A 17,087-nucleotide genomic window follows, 5' to 3' on the forward strand; every position below is an offset into this window, starting at 1 on the left:
GAGATCGGTTACGGGTTTGCCGTTGGTGAGATTTTGAGAACCAAAAATGTCACCCTTACCAAAGCCAAGCATATTACAAACCATAGCTACCTCTTTCGGCCACCCAACTCCAATGAACCTAAAAATCCTACCTTACCCACAAGCCTACCAAAACCCACCCGAAAAAGAAAATTGCCCAACCCCTTCCAAAACCTTAAACAATATATCCGAGAACCAAGCCATGAAGGTTCAAACACCCATGCCGTCCGATCCAACGAAGAACAATCAAGCCACCCAATCTCAAGACCCTTAACCACTCAAAACCCGAACCCAATTATCTTTGAGAGCCACGGCTTTGTTGAGGAAAATAGAGTTGAGGTGAATGTTGTTGAAGTTGATCAAGTTGAAGTTGGAAGTGATGATGAGATATCAACAATTGGAGCGGATGGTGCACTCTTGGAGGAGTTTAAAAGAGCACTTGAATGGAGAGCATGGCGATTAGGAGATCACAACTTGTTAGCCGAATCAATAGGGCCAAATACCTTGGAAAGGGAAGAAATGGTGTTGAATTGGTTGGGCACACGTGATCTTGCTAGAGCTACCCGACTTTCGGTGATTAATTCTTGCTTCTTGACCATGCTTGCTAAGAAGAAGAGAACCGAAAAGGGAGTAATGGTTGAAGCCACAACCGAAGAGCCTTTAGGAGAGTTTGATCCAAACGATATTCGCCGTGCCACCGCTATGTCTTTGGAGGATACCCGAAGAGGACCCGGAGACGGATCTTTGGCAAGGAATGATGACGTAGGACTCCCGGAGATTGATCCGTGTCCTGCAAATGTTGGGGATGAAAATTTGAGTTATGAGTCTTGTTTTCCACATCCCGTAACGGAGGTTACGGAGTCTATTCGTGAAGAAGGAAATGCACCAAGTCAAGGGGTTTCTTTAAATTTGGATGAGACAAGGAATTTGCCTACTTTGCCACCTTCCTATGAGTTTTATGACCAAGATCATCCAAGAAATAGATCAACATTGCTTCTTTGCTACAACACCGAGGAAGCCGAACCCAACCTTGTTGACACAATGATCACCACACCAAGAGATGATTTTGCACACCCATTGCCGATTCCACATCAACCCGTTCAAAGTGAACAATTGTTCAATGCACAAGCCTTGAGAGAAGAAATTGTTGGGGATGTTAGGGGTATTGTACAAGGATTTACGGGTGAATTGAACACAAAGATGGATGCAATGGACACAAAGCTTGATGGTTATCACAAGGATATGGTGGACCGTGCTCAACAATTGTTTAATAGGCAAGGCCTATTAAAGACCGAAATTGACACGGCAAAGCAAGAATTGAAGAATGATGTGATGAAATTATTCAATGAAATGGGAAGACATGGTTCCGATACAACCGCAAGGCTTAAACTTTTGGAACAACAAGTGCAAGGTTTACTTCAACAATCCCGTATCAACTTGGATTTACTTGAAGGAGTTCGTGACAAGCAAAATTCTTCCACCGATAGCTTTCAAAGATTCATTAATGTTGCCGAAAAGGGGGAAGGATTGGCAAGTCATTTTGTACCACAAGCTTATGCTTATGCGTCATCCCAACCGAGGGCTCCACGACCAAGAGGACCACTTGTGGAACTTGTCCGACCAACAACTACACCTAGAAGCCGAGGGAGCATGATGGACTACTTTAAAGAAACTCGTCCTAGCTCGAGTTCAACTTCTCATGATGTGTTGCCACCGACGCCGATTGCTCCAATGCCAAAGCCAATTGCAACAAGGATTCAAAAATTGCAAGAACTTCAAACGGAATTCGGACACCGTAGTGAACAAATGTGTGACGGCCGAACGTTTGATGAATGTATTTTCTGGCATGAAGCAGGAGTATTGAAAGGGAACAACATTAGGGAAGCGTACGGCAGCTATGTCACCGGGCAAGTGACCGCACCCTATCAACACAAAGGGCTAGAAAAGGACTTCAAGAAATTGAGGGAGTTCATCAATGCGAAGTTGAAAGGGAGGTAACAAAGTTGTTTGTCAAATTCAGTTTTTGGTGTACAAAATATTTTAGCTAGCACATTTCATTTGACATCTTATATATGCTAAGCTAAAATGGGTCCAAAATTGCATGATGAAAATATTTCGTACCATACTAAGTGAGTCTTAGTTAATCTATTTATTTTGTGTTTTTATGTCACAAGATTTTAAATTGGACTTAGTAATTGCATGTGATGCGTATAATTGAGAAAATAAAATTGAAAGGGGGAAGAAAAATTAAAAGATAAAAATCAATACGCAACCCCGCGTTATAGTCTCAATATACGTTTAGGACCGTCCAAAATTAAAATCTCTAGGTCTTAAATTTTGTTAAACCCGTCAATTGGCTAGTCGAAATAAAAGCGATTAAAAAGAAATTATTTTTCAAAATTGACAAAGCCAAAATGACTTGGGTATAAGTTTCGGCATCATCAAAAATGGGAAAATTGTTAGGAATATTTTGTAAATTTTGATGAGCCGAATGTATTTTTGAAAAATCAAGTAGTCCCCATTTTTTTTTGAGTCAGTTTGAGTCGACGGAGTATGGCGCACCCATATCATGCAACCCATGTACAAGTCTGGAAGATCATGATTTATTTAAAGAAGTTAAGCGGGATTATAGCTTAACATAATTATGATGCGAAGAAATTACCAAGAACCATGCTAGAGGAGTTGGAAGAAACGCGTGTGAGCTATGCCAAATGATCTTAAGTTCAAATCTTAAGTGAAGCATTTTTAAGTTGCTTGGGAGACTAGCTTGGACCGTATGAGAGACTAGCTTGGACCGTATGAGAGACTAGCTTGGATAGTATGGGAGACTAGCTCAAAGTCAAGTATATTGGACTAGCTAAATGGAGACTAGCTAAGAATATGGAGACTAAGTAAAATGCACAAGTCTCACAAAAGCCATGCAGCATATGGAAAAACACACCAAGTATGGTGAACCAAGCTAGAAATTCGAAACAGAGCATCTCACCATGAACAACTGTGAAGTTTTTACAGAGTTTAGAAAATATCTGATATATTTTCATCTGAACATCAAGTTTTTACAGTGGAACCAGAGACGCTCGAAGAAGGCTGATTCGCGGAGAAATTATTTTATACTCAAGCAAGAATCAGCAGATAAATTATTTGATCAACTAGACATGTTAGAGCATTTATGAAGGACAAGAAATATCAAGCTTGCCGCGCCGAACTTATTCAAATTTTGGAGGCTACAAAATTCAAGACACGGCAACGGGCAAATTATTCAAATCATCTGACAAAAGGAGAAATGACATCTACCTAATATTTCAGATCAAGTTGACAATATCTTTTGATCAACTACAATTCAAAATGGACGATCAAGATCGAAAGTTGATCAATGGGCAAATAGCTTTCACTAGCTATAAATTGTCCAAGCAGACTTAAAGACAAGAAGAGACAATAACCCCAAGTGATTGAGCAGTTCAATTTGAACAACGGCTATGACATACAAGCAAAAGATACAGTTTTTTTTAATTAGCCGAAAAGGGGGAAACAGAGCTTCATAGAATTAAATTCGAGTCTGAGTGAGAGAGAAATTTTATTTCTTTGTAATATTCTCTACTGAGTGTAGAAAGAGGGCGGAGTAACTAGAGAGAGTGAAAAACCCTGGTTGAGTGTAGCTTTGTGCGTAGCACTCGTGGTGAAGGGCAGAGTAACAAGAGGAGCTTGTGAAAACCCTGTGAGGACGTAGCTTTGTGCGTAGTTCTCGTGGTGTAGGAGTACAGCTTGGTGCGAAGTACTCGGGAAGGCGGAGTAACAAGAGGAGCTTGCGAAAAACCTTGGAGGAGTGTAGCTTTGTGCAAAACACTCGGAGAAGTGTCGGTGGACGCTTATTCACTATTGTATCTGGGTGATCGAAGAATAGTGAATTTCCTCCTTGAAGTGAAAGGAGAAGAGTGGACTAGGAGGATTACACCACCTCTAAACCACTATAAATCTCTCTCTCTATTTACTTACTGCTCATATATTTTGTGCATGCTTATTCTAACTGTGAACTAACCCGATTACGATTTATCGCATATCTTTATCTGTCTGGGTTTGATAGTTCCCACGTTTGCATGCAAGCCAAACTTTACGTACATCATCCTTGAACCATATCAAGTGTTTCTAACGTGTTGCATGTTTAGAATCTCTTTTTGAGCACTGCACTATTAAGCATAACACTTTACCGCTACTTATTCCGCTGCACACTCTAAGTTGTTTATCTTGTTAACGCTTGTTACTTAGAGTTGAAATTACCAAAGTGTTATTTGCCTTGTGTGTTTTCGAAGAAAGTTTGAAAAGTTAGAGAAGTCTATTCACCCCCCCTCTAGACTTCTCGCCACCCTTTCGGGACCAACAAGATGTACTCTTTCGATCATCAATATTTCCTGCCCAATCAATATTACAGTATGCAACAAGACTCAGTTCACTGTTCTTGGAGTACCAGAGGCCATACTGTACCATAATAATTTCATTAATTATATTAATTATAATATTTGTAATAATCTCTTCCAAAATTTAAATACATTACCATAATATTCACACAAAATAATGAAAGAAAAATTATCAGAATAATTACATTTAATAAAAACAAGGAAATTATATTAAAAATTAATTATATATTAAGGTAAGTATAATTTATTTCATGCCAATAAATCAAGTGCTTTACTTGATACATTCAAAGAGAGAAAACACTCAGAGCTATCAAGAGAAATTTTTCAAGAGTGTTAATCTTCATCAAAGAGACTAAGCGCATCATTGAAGATCAACTACAGAGTCTCGAAGTTGGAAGCAAGACAAAAACTTGTTTTGGAGCAAAACAAGAGAAGGGAGGAAAGTAGCACGGAGCTGTGAAATCCTGGATTGTCACACGGAGCTGTGAGATCCGAAGCAGCAGTGTCGGAGGCACTGGGCGTGATTAGTGCGCGCTTTGTGATCAAAGCACTAGATCACGGGATACGTTTCTACCGGAGTGTGGAAGACGGGGGAAAGTAACGCGGAGTCGTGAAATCCAGAGATAGTAGCGCGGCGACGTGAAACCCGAAGCAGCAGTGTGGTGTCACTGGGCGTGATTAGTGCGGGCTTGGTGATCAAAACACTAGATCAGATCACGGAATTCATTGTATCTTGGAACCAAAAAGTGGTAGATATAGTGAATTGCTCTTGGAGATAAGAGAAAGTGGAGTAGGAGGATTACACCACCTCCGAACTACTATAATTGTCTTGTGTTCTTTACTGCTTTCTTTACTTACTGCTCTTGCTTGCTTCTCACGAGATAAACTGCTCACAATCACGTATCAACCTCAACTGTGGAAGATCACAGGATGATTAGAAGTCTATTGCTTCCCGATCAATCTTTCTAGATCCGTATCTTCTCCACGAAAATAGACCAAAAAAAAAAAAGAATATATCAACATTTTTTCTTACGAACCACTTTTGTTGTTTAAAAATCAGAAAATACAAAAAAAAAAAAAAAAAAAAAACAAAACAAAACAAAACCCAAAACGAAGAAAAAATAAAAGAAACTAAGATAATGAAAACCTGACCAGTGCAAATCACGTATCAACCTCAACTGTGGAAGATCACAGGATGATTAGCAAAAATCAATGAAATAATTAACCTTAGTTGGGGTTGTGTATGATCATATAAGGTGTATTTATACACAATGGATGAGATCAAAAGGGTTTAGTATTGAAATTATAAAATGGTAAGAGATCTCAAGAAAGGTAAAATTTTAATATTATTAAAATGCCATATTTGTCTAAATATTTGATATTACAAAAATGCCTCTAAATTTTGGGGGGAAAACTTGGCTAGAAGGATTTTACTTTTATATATATATTATATTATATTATATATATATATATATATATATATATATATATATATATATATATATATTATATATATAGATATATAGATATAGATATAGATATATAGATTTATGTAATTTAGTGGGTATCCATCCAATTGATGAGTCATCTAATTAAACAATCAATTAATTATGCCATGCTTAGAGAAATGAACTCGGCCTTATTATCTGTTGCATGTTTTAATTATTGTTTAATTTGAACAATAGCACCAACCTAATACTTCTTCTTCTCCCATACACCAACCAAATACTCCGATAGATCCATCAGTAGTTGAGAAAAAGCATTAAAAATTCAGCAATGGAGTGTGTTGTTGTAACTTTTTTGGCCAAAGTAGTCTACTAGGAGTAGTAGATCACCAACCAAATACTCCGATAGCTGCAGCTTGTGAAGATCTTCATCGGAGCTTGCAAAAAGTAGTGAAAGATTTTGAGTCTGTTGAGGTACCGCCTCTATTGATGATGCTTCTTCTTCTTCTTCTTCTTGTTTACAGCTACAGAACGTCAGGGATGGTGTCTCCTCCTCCAACTATGATTTAGAGCATGATTTTGAGAATACATTGATAGGAATCGAAGGTGATGTTGAGAAAATAAAAGGAATGCTCATTCAAACTTCTTCGTCCACTCAACTACAAGTCGTTTCAATTGTGGGATTGTGGGGGACAGGTAAGACTACTTTGGCCAAAAAAGTTTACGGAGATCCATCTATTGCGTCTCACTTTGACATTCGAGCATGGACGGTTCAAGGTAAAGTACAGAATAAGAGAAATGTAGTGATTGATATTCTAAGTTGTATTGTGTCATTGAGCAATGAAGAAATCTCCAAACAAGATAAAGATGATGAGCAGCTAGCAGAGCAACTCCGCAAACTTCTGATGGGCCAAAGGTATTTCATTGTCTTTGATGAGCTTTGGATGTCAGAGGAGGCATGGAATGAATTCATGAGTACATGTTTTCCAGATAATAGAAATGGAAGCCGAGTTCTGATAACTACTCTAACTATGAGAGTGGCTACATTTGCTAGTAGCTCAGATATGTGCATTTTCGAAACACATGGTCTGAATCCAGAGGAAAGCTGGAAATTATTAAGCAAAACTGCAAAGTCGAATGGAAAATGTAGTAGTCTACCCCCTGAATTAGAGAAAATAGGGAGATGCGGCATTGTTGAGAAATGTAGGGGAATACCACTAGTAATTGTTTTGATTGGTGGACTTCTGGCCACACTCAACAACTCACCAAGGCAGTAGGAGGATATTCTGTTCACCATTTCATCATGCACGCATGATTATCAGATAATGCATTACACATTTGATGTTTGCTACAAGTATTTGCCTATTCACCTAAAACCTTGTTGTCTTTATTTCGGAGTTTTTCCTAAGAATACCAAAATTCATGTGAAAAAGTTGATAAAGTTATGGGTAGCTGAAGGATTTGTAAACCAGGAGATGAACAAGAGTTTAGAAGAGATAGCTGAAGATTATTTGTGTGATCTTATCAATAGAAGGCTAGTTCAAATTCACAAGAGGAGTTTGGATAGAAAAATCAAATCATGTATGTTTCCTGGTGCATTATATCATTTTTGCTTGAGTAAAGCAATTGAGAATCATATTCTTACCGTTGGTAGGCTTGAAGATAAGAGTTTATTGAAGGGTTTCGTTGGGTAAGTCCTCAATATGTTTTCCCTCCAAGTTATTTTACCAAGTCTTCATATAAAACCTGTTCCCTTTTCTACATTGATAAAAATTTATATCTTGCAAAGTATTGGTCGATATCCTCATCATCTTTGAAGTTCTTAAGATTATTGGACTTATCATTAATAGAATATTGGCATGGCATGCCTAGTGAGATTGTGAAGTTGGTTCATTTAAGATATTTAGCTTTAACAACTATAGGTTCTGTTTGTAATTAAGTCTCAATTGTTTAAGCTCCAAAGTTTACAAACTCTCATTCTCTCCGCGTGGACAAAAGAGTATCAATTGCAACTGCCGTGTAATGTTTTGGATTTGCCATGGTTAAGGCATGTGCACTTTGACAAGGGATCTTCATCTTATCTCCCAAACTTGGTTCAAGAAAACTTACAAAGTCTTTCATGGTTCAAAGTTACCGGCCGGGACTCAAGAACAACAAACTTTACAAAAGTTTCAAACCTAAAGGAGTTGGGGATCTACATTGAAGGCGAAGTATTGCCTAATGCTCTTGACAACCTTGCTCAGTTACATCAACTTGAGAAGTTAAAGGTTAAAACGGGAAGGGTAGAGCGGTTTAATCTCCAAAAAAGTTTCCCGTCAAACCTCAAGCAGTTGAGCCTTAGTAACACGTATCTTTCATGGGAAGATATGGACATTATTGGCAATTTACCCAGCCTTGATTTACTCAAATTGAAAGATTTTGCTTTTTGTGGCCCGGAGTGGACACCAAGGGATGAGGGGTTTCTACAACTAAGGTTCTTGCTTATTGAGCGTTCTGATCTCGAACATTGGAATGCAAATGCAAACCATTTCCCAGCTTTGGAGCATCTAATTCTAAAATATTGTTGGGACTTGGAAGAACTTCCAAATGATTTTGAGGAGGTTTGTACATTGCGATTAATTGAGTTAGACAACTGTTGTTCTTCTCTTGTGACTTCTACAGTGGAGATCCAAAAATGGCAACGAGAGTCCGGAAATGAAGCACTTGTGGTTCGTGATGTAACTAAGGTCTCTCTCTAATTCCCATTTATGAATTATAAATTTTGATAAATAGCTTATGAGCCTTTGGGTTCTGTTAGTCTTTTATTTTGTTTTTTGTTTCTTTGTTAAATCCCTCATTCCTCTCCTATTTTCTTAATTGTTCTGGTTTTTAATTTTATTGTTTTTCCTAGATTGAGCTACTAACCAATGAAAGCTTAGGTAAAAAGGTTTGAGTTTGCAATTTGGTGATTTAGGCAAGATTTGTATATCAATGGAACATCAAAACCTACCATCTTATTTAAACATTTTGTATTTTGGGGTTTTGCAAATAATTAGCTTTTCACTTTGCGTTTCTTGAAGGGAATCATAAACAAGTTACAATGATGCATTGGCTTACCAGAAATGCATCCTGGCTGGCTGAAGTTGTGGTCTGCTCATTTGCTTGTCTGTTATCACAAGGATGTTGGAGTTCATCTTCCATATTATTGGTTGGTTATTGTGTTTGATATGTTCGAATAATGTTTCATAAGTGATAGTCTCTGTATTACTAGATTGTGAAATTCATTGAAGTGTTAGTGTAAATATGATTTGGTATTTGGTTGAGATGTTAATTCTGAACTTTATCCAAACTATGGTTTTTATGTTTGTTATCACAATGATGTTTCATTGGGTTCTTTGAGTTGCTGTTGGAGTTCAATGTTGGTTGGTTGGTTGAAATGTTAATCTGTTATTGTATCAAAACAATAGTTCATAAATGTGATCTAGTTCTGAACCACTTGTTAGATAGGATCAAATGCTTATCACTTATAGGCCAAAAGTTATAGCTAGAAGGAATACACAACTTTATTTCCTTATACTCGCGACACATTTTCGCGACGCTGGGTGCTAGACTTGGCCCTTTAAATCCTTTATCAACCTTTGGCCAACAATTCCCTAGTCACCGGGTGCTAGACTTGATCTTTATGTTTGTTGATTGATCTAAGATGTTTGTGGTGTGCTGTGGAAATTATGAACTTCCATTTGCTGGTTGTCCAATCTCTAATGGTTAACAATAAATGCTAGAATAATGTTAATTATTATTATTATTCTATGATTCTTTATAATTTATTGTGGCTCATAATTAAATATCTTTTTATAATTTAATAATGAGATAATCTTGTGATTGGCCAGTTAATAATGGCAGTTTCAACTGCTCATAAGATAATATCCTCTTAGGTTGATGGAACCGAGAGATGATTGTTAACTATATTCTGATTCTCTGGTCCTCTCCCAACCTTCAAAGAAACTAAACTCTCTCCATCTGAGTTCTTAGACAAAAGGAATGCTGAAGGCCTGGAGGGAGAAAGCAAGTTTCTAGTATAAGCAGAGAACTATGGACCCAGGTATGTTCATTGAACTCTAATTAAATACCGTATGTGAAAAACATGTGTTCTGAAGATCTTATGTTTATAGAATTAACTTATGTTTTTTCCATATATGTACTCATTGCATATATGTATGTACTGTTTAGTTTATCTGCATATGGCTTTTGTATGATAATATATATATATATATATATATATATATATATATATATATATATACTAGTATGGTACCCGTGCGATGCATAGTCTAAACATTATATTTTAATCTAAAATATTATTGTAATAAACAAACCAATTGAATATATGATAATATATGATAATAAATTACACATATGACATCACAACAGGTTATTATCTATCTATCTATCATCTATCATCTATCATTATCTATCATTATATCTATCATCTATCATCTATCATTATAATAAAGCACTAAGTTTCTGCCTAAAAATTTCTCCCGCCCACACAAAACGGCAGCGTTTAAAGCCATTGAACAATTGCAGTCGTATTAAATGCTATTCACACTGGGTTGCAGATCCTGAGGAGGCTTAGCCGAAATAACTCCGGGAATATTATATTGGGGAACGCGTGAAGTATTGCTTTGCTTTTCCAATGGATTTTCAATTTTCAATTTTTAATCCGACTTATGGACTTCACATTAAAATCTCCGGGAAGTGCACCGTTCTGTTATAGATACATGGCCAGCGTAAACCAATGGCTATATAAGACTTCTATTCGAATGCAAACATTACAACGAAAGCTAATAAGAATGCTACTTCCATTATACATCTTTGAACTTTCATGGCTTCTATATACATGTTTGGCCGTGATGTATCACCTTTCAAAACAAGCACAATCAAAGTTATGGTGGTGCATAGCACAATCATATAAAATCCTAGAAAGAAAAGGCTCTTCTACAATCAAGTGCAATGAGTTCTTCTCCCATAATCAAGAGGTATTTGCATCTACCAGATTGTTGATTAAAAATCTTTTTTTATGCATATCACTGTCCAGATTGTATTTTTTCTTAACATGGCAGTAAAAAGAAGATGGTTGTACAATGCATGATCCTATTGGCTGCAATTTAGTGGTAAAAAAAATGAAGTACCAAGAGAACATGCATCCTATCTGAAATTTTCAGTAAGATCTATATCTTTAAATAGGACTTTTTCATTAATCATATTCCTATTTCTATACTTTAAATAATCAGTCCTATACCCATATGTTGAGAAACACTCCTCTGTTTCTTTATCTTGATTTATGTTTCTATCCTTTAAAATACAATGTAATGTCATGTAGGGTGCTGTGAAGTAATCATATTTTAGACAATTTGATAATAAGCTCTAATAATCAATGCAGGGCAATATTAAATGTGTGGAAAACTGTTACTATTCCAAGATGATATGCTTTGGGAAACAACAGAATAGTCAAGGGATGGAAAAACTAACATGCTTAGCAGTGATGGGAAGGAAGAGGAAACATCCTGGGGATGAGTGGATAACAAAGGTACCATCTTTTCATATCTTCTCAGTGTTTGTTCTTAAAGAAAGTGATATACCTAGGTATGAAGAAATGTACAACATCAAGTTTTAGATGTATTACAAGGAAAACAGAACAGATATTCATGTAAAGGAGTACACAAAATTTAAGAACTCAGTTAAGTAAAATCTGTTAATGTTTATCTACAATAAAACTGATTAAGCACACTTTAAATATTCTGATATTGAATCACATATCTGGAAAAATAGTCCTTTAAATAATTTTAGTCTATTATAATAAATCAACAACTTTTGGAATTAAAATTGATAAACATTATATGTATTCACTTGACAGATAAATCATGTTGACCAATATGTAGACACTTGACATAGTGTATACGTATCATTGTTACAGCTATTTTCCATTTTCCAATGCAAATAAATAATAAAGATATACAGTTATTGGTAGTATGCATCCTTAGCGGTGTTTGTTATCTATCTGAAGCCAATTTTCATAACCCACTAATGGCTTAATTTTTCTACCATATATTGCTAATGGAGTTTCTTAAATAAAATTAGCAAATAAAGGGGATTCAACTTTGCAGAATGTATGATCAATTAATATTACATTCATGCTTAGTTTGTTGATCCATAATTTACGTAAGTGTTTGTATTATACTTTGGTTTTCTATCACTTAAAATAGATGCAGGATTTAGTGTGTAAGAAGTTAGGGAACAACAAAACATGTACACATGAAGAATCAAGTGGAGAACCAGACATTGATGAAGAATGAATTTAAATTATTGTCTGACTTATGATGAAGTTTTAGTATTTTGTAGAAAGTAACTTTGTATTGGTTTTTTACTATACTTTATTGTGAACATAACCTATGTAAAGTTCCTCTATTTGCCTAATCTATATTATATCAATACATTCATGTAGTTTAAAGAAAAAAAATCAGTCATAAATTTCCAAATAGATAACAGATTGCAGCAGTATACTTGGCAAAAAAAATTCTAATAAATAAAAATGTAAATTGTAAAAAATGTTATGTAATCCATAAGTCATTAACACTTTGCCGAGGGAATGTGTAATAATATACTTGGTAATGGTAATGGGTTTGGTGAAAGTATTAGTTTTTCAATTTGAAAATAGAGTCTCCAATGTCACTCAAACTGATCACTTCACTCCAAAGTATAACCTTAGACAAGTATAAAAAGTATCAATCATGAAATTAAAAGTATAACCTTAGGCAAGTTTAAACTGAACACTTCACTCCAAAATTTCTCATAAGAAAAATTAGACTTAAACACTGTATGTTTTAACTTCGCAAAGTCCAGTTTTAATGACAAACACCTATTGGAAAGAGTTACTACTAAAATCACTCAGTATGTCATTTGTACTAAACATATTATATTCAAGTGGAACTTAATTAATTAAAAAGATTTTTAGATTCATCTCTGATCGCTCAATATGTTTTGGGAAAAAGATTCAACAATATTGCTACATGAAAGCAACTGATAACTGAAAATCAACAATTATTAAAGGAACTGATAACCGAAAAAATTACTCTTTCATGTAGCACATTAAAAACAAAAAAATATGTGATATTGGCACTATAAAAAAAAAATAAGTATAGTCTCAGAAATGTTTTGGGGCATCAACATTTTTATCATATGCCAATAACCTTGAAAGTAGCATGATTACAATACTTAACGGGGACAAAAGTAGCATACATTGTGAATATCATTGTAAAATGAATAGTCATCCACATTGCCAAACTGCTAAAAAGCCAATAACTTATATATTCACAAAGCTATTTTCACAGCATTCCACAAAGTTTGAAAAAGCATGCAAACAGTCTAAGGTTTGACACTTTGCAACACAAAGGGTAAAATTTCAAAGGTTGCAAGGACTATCCATTTTGACAGCTGCTTCAAAAAAGCCATAAATTTCTTAGAATATGGAAATCTGACTATCAGAGTATGTATTAGATTTATTTGTATAGCATTTAGTTAAAGTTCCTATAATTTAGCCTAATGGAACACTAGCAGCACGACAAGGACGACAAGAAAGTCTTTTCACTTCAATTGAATGAGAATCTGGGACTGACTGCATACAAAAAACTATGGGGGCTCAGTGGCTCACCTTGCATGCTGACATGCTGCACCAGTTGAGGGCTGAAGAAGGGTTTTGTTGCTTCCAATTATGCCCCTATCATTGCGGTGCTGATAGAAAAACCGGAGGGATGATGAGTGATGATTGTTCTTGATAATGTTGCAAAGATCTGAGATATCTTTGGATGTGAAGTGAAGAATCGAAATGAAGATCGATTAAGAAATCAGAGTGCATTTCCATTAGGACCATTAGATGAATCTAAATTTTCCGCGTGTGATTTGTTCTTCCTGCAAACATCGGCCACAAACAAGCTCCCTGAATCGCACCATCCCCCACAAGGTCCCTGTCATACTGAAAAGGAAGGAGTAAAAAATGGTAGAAATATGATGTGTAAAATAGTCGTTTTGTCCTGATATGCCGTGATGTAAAAAACAGATAAGAGTCACTCCACTTCACCATTCTGAACTCGAAGGTTTTGTCCTGATATGCCGTGATAGAAATCTTGCATCATATAATGTAATCTTACACTTAATCGTAGATAGCGAATGAAATTAAACACTAATTATGCAGGTATTCGACGTATACAATTAGGATCGAATACTTAGCTTAGTCGACATCATTCGTCTGATTTCGGCGACTCTTAACAATAATATCATCGTCCTAACATTAGGACGAAGATACCTTAGCTTAGTTGTATAGGCTCCAGATCTGATGTGACAGTACCATACGAAGAACACATAAACCCTAAATCACTAATTTACACCTATAATTTACAAAACAACAACTTAAACATGTTTAGATTTGGTGTACACTGGACTTTGATGGAAGATACTAGATGATAAAAATGGAAAGTAGACTAAAAACATAAGAAAGTAGAGATTTCGAATCGGACATCGCCAGAGAAAGGGGGCGGATGTAGAGAGAAGATGAATCAACGGTGAGCTGATATTTTGCACTTCTACGCGTTTTTTTTATTTGTTTTGCTGAGTTGGGTCGGGTTTGGACTTTATTTTTAGACCATAGTTTGGGCTAAACATATATAGGAATTAAAATATATAAGTTTTATATATATTGCCATATTGGGGTTATTGGCAGCCCAGTATGTTAATATTATATATATATATATAATATGATATTATTAGATTATATAATTATTGAATTATTATATATCATTGTATAACATGCTTCATATATAAAACATATACTAATTAATAATATTATTAAAGATGTACTGTGAAACTGTGCAAATCATTGTGTGCATCAAGGTCCACACTGATGTGTGGACCTACCATCTTATAATACATTTGTAATACATGATGATGTATATTATTTGTTTACTAAAAGCAAATCTTTTAATAGTTAGATATAAATAATGTACATATTTCTAATACTACACCAACGATTTTATTTAATTTAATTAGATTTCATATCAATTTTGCATTTATGTTTAATGCGTTGTTCTGGAGTTCGAAATCATGCTTTGATTATAAAAGTTGAGTAACATGTGATGCTATTGAGAAATATAGATCACTCTTTAGGTCTATATAATGGTACTCGGCTAATTGTTAAACTACCAATCGGTTGATGCAAGAGGAATTAGCATATGATATTTAATGTCATGAGGGAAGAGAATGATACTTTGGTGCAACAGCTCACTGAAGAGCAAAGGGCTATATATGACAATGTATTGCAAGATGCTGAGAACAATGTTGGAGGACTTTTTGTTTTTTTGTATATGGATATAGTGGAACGGGAAAAACATTCTTGTGGAGAGCATTGTCTTCTGCTTTAAGGTCAAAGGGTGAGATAGTTTTAAACGTTGCATCAAGTGACATAGCTTCTCTTCTATTATCAGGAGGAAGAACTGCGCATTCAAGATTTGCAATCCCAATAGCTGTTAATGAATATTCAACTTGCAATATCAGCCAAAGTAGTCCTTTGGCACAATTGATCATGCAAAGTAGGTTGATCATTTGGGATGAGGAACCGATGATGCATAAATTTTGCTTTGAAGCTTTGGACCGTACTATGAGAGATATCATGCGTGTCAAAAATCCAAAAAGCTTGGATATTACTTTTGGTGGAAAAATCATGGTGTTAGGTGGAGATTTCAGACAGATTCTACCAGTCATTCCAAAGAGCACGAGGCAAGATATTGTGGGAGTATAAATGCATCATATCTTTGGAGAAGCTGTAAAGTATTTAGGCTAACAAAGAATCTCAGGCTTAGGTCATTGCAATAAGATGCTGAAGTTCAAGAGATTGAAGAATTTGCAAAGTGGATTGCTAATATAGGTGATGGAACAATTGGTGATTCTTTGCATGGAGAATGTGAGATAAATATTCCTGAAGAATTTGTACTAACGTGTGGTGAGGATCCTATTTCTACAATTGTTGATAGCACATTCCCTATGTTCCGCAATGACCACAAAGATATTCAATATATAAAAGATCGTGCTATTTTGGCCCCAACTTTGGATATTGTGGATGCAGTAAATGAATACATGAATGACTATAATAATGCCGAAGGAAGGACGTATCTCAGTTGTGATTCGGTTTGTAAATCTGATTCAAATGTTGACATGCTTTCTGATCTGCACACTCCGGAATTTTTAAATGGATTACGATGTTCTGAGGTTCCAAATCACTCATTGACTCTTAAAGTTGGCTCACCAGTTATGCTTTTGAGGAATATTGATCACTCATTGGGGTTGTGCAATTGGTACAAGAATGATCATTTCAAAGTTGGCTGATCATGTTTTAGAAGCTCAAATACTGTGCGGGTAAGTGCTGGTACAAAGGTCTTAATTCCAATGATGATCTTAACACCTTCTGATCCAAGATTGCCTTTTAAGTTCCAAAGAAAGCAATTTCCACTTATGTTTTCATATGCCAGAATCCACCAAGCAAGGAATTAATGATGTATAACCACTCTGCGAGGGAGAGGCCAAAATCTACCAAGGTTGGCAGACCGCTCTAGCCGAGATATCCCTGTGCAGTCTCAAGCCAAAAATCCCATTAAAATGTCGCCAAACCTCTTGTGCGCAGCAGCACTGATGGAGGCAATGGGAGGGTTACACTTGCATTCCGACACAGTGGGCAGATCGAGGGCAGATAGAACCCAAAGGGCTGCAAAACATTTGGAAACGACAGCCATCTCTTTAACAGCCTCCACATGAACATGGATACCTTTATTGGGATTAAAATGTTCCACACACTTGTTGATGAAAGGTTGTGTCCTGCCTTCAGCCTTAGGGATTCATAGGCAGAAGAAAAGGTGAAATTACCATACACTGATGGAGTCCACACTAAATCTCTTGATGTGGTGGACACATTGTCTTCAACGAAATCTCTGGCAAGCCACATTCTCCTCCATGTGAGAGAACCCATCCGGTCTGTTGCAACTTCATGGTATTTAGCATGCATGAATGAGCTCCACAGGGTGTCTCCCTTTAAAAAGTTGAAGTAGAGCTTTGCCGAGCCAGAATCTTGAATCGATGAAAGACAACGAACCCCCAAACCGCCCTCATTTGTGGGTAGGCAAACACCCTT

The 17,087-nt window shown here is 35.9% G+C and overlaps 1 protein-coding gene across 1 annotated transcript; it reads left to right on the plus strand.

Annotated features, from left to right (window-relative positions):
* The first annotated feature begins 7,734 nt into the window (after window positions 1-7,734).
* LOC109170964 (putative late blight resistance protein homolog R1A-3) lies at window positions 7,735-8,833 on the plus strand. The gene is made up of 3 exons (XM_019320097.1): window positions 7,735-7,746; window positions 7,798-8,601; window positions 8,766-8,833. Exons 1-3 carry the CDS (start codon window positions 7,735-7,737, stop codon window positions 8,805-8,807), a joined length of 858 nt encoding a protein of 285 aa, XP_019175642.1. The 3' UTR covers window positions 8,808-8,833.
* Window positions 8,834-17,087: the final 8,254 nt, after the last annotated feature.

The sequence above is a fragment of the Ipomoea nil genome, unplaced genomic scaffold (assembly GCF_001879475.1).
Source record: "Ipomoea nil cultivar Tokyo-kokei standard unplaced genomic scaffold, Asagao_1.1 scaffold3384, whole genome shotgun sequence".
Classification (NCBI taxonomy): Eukaryota; Viridiplantae; Streptophyta; class Magnoliopsida; order Solanales; family Convolvulaceae; genus Ipomoea; species Ipomoea nil.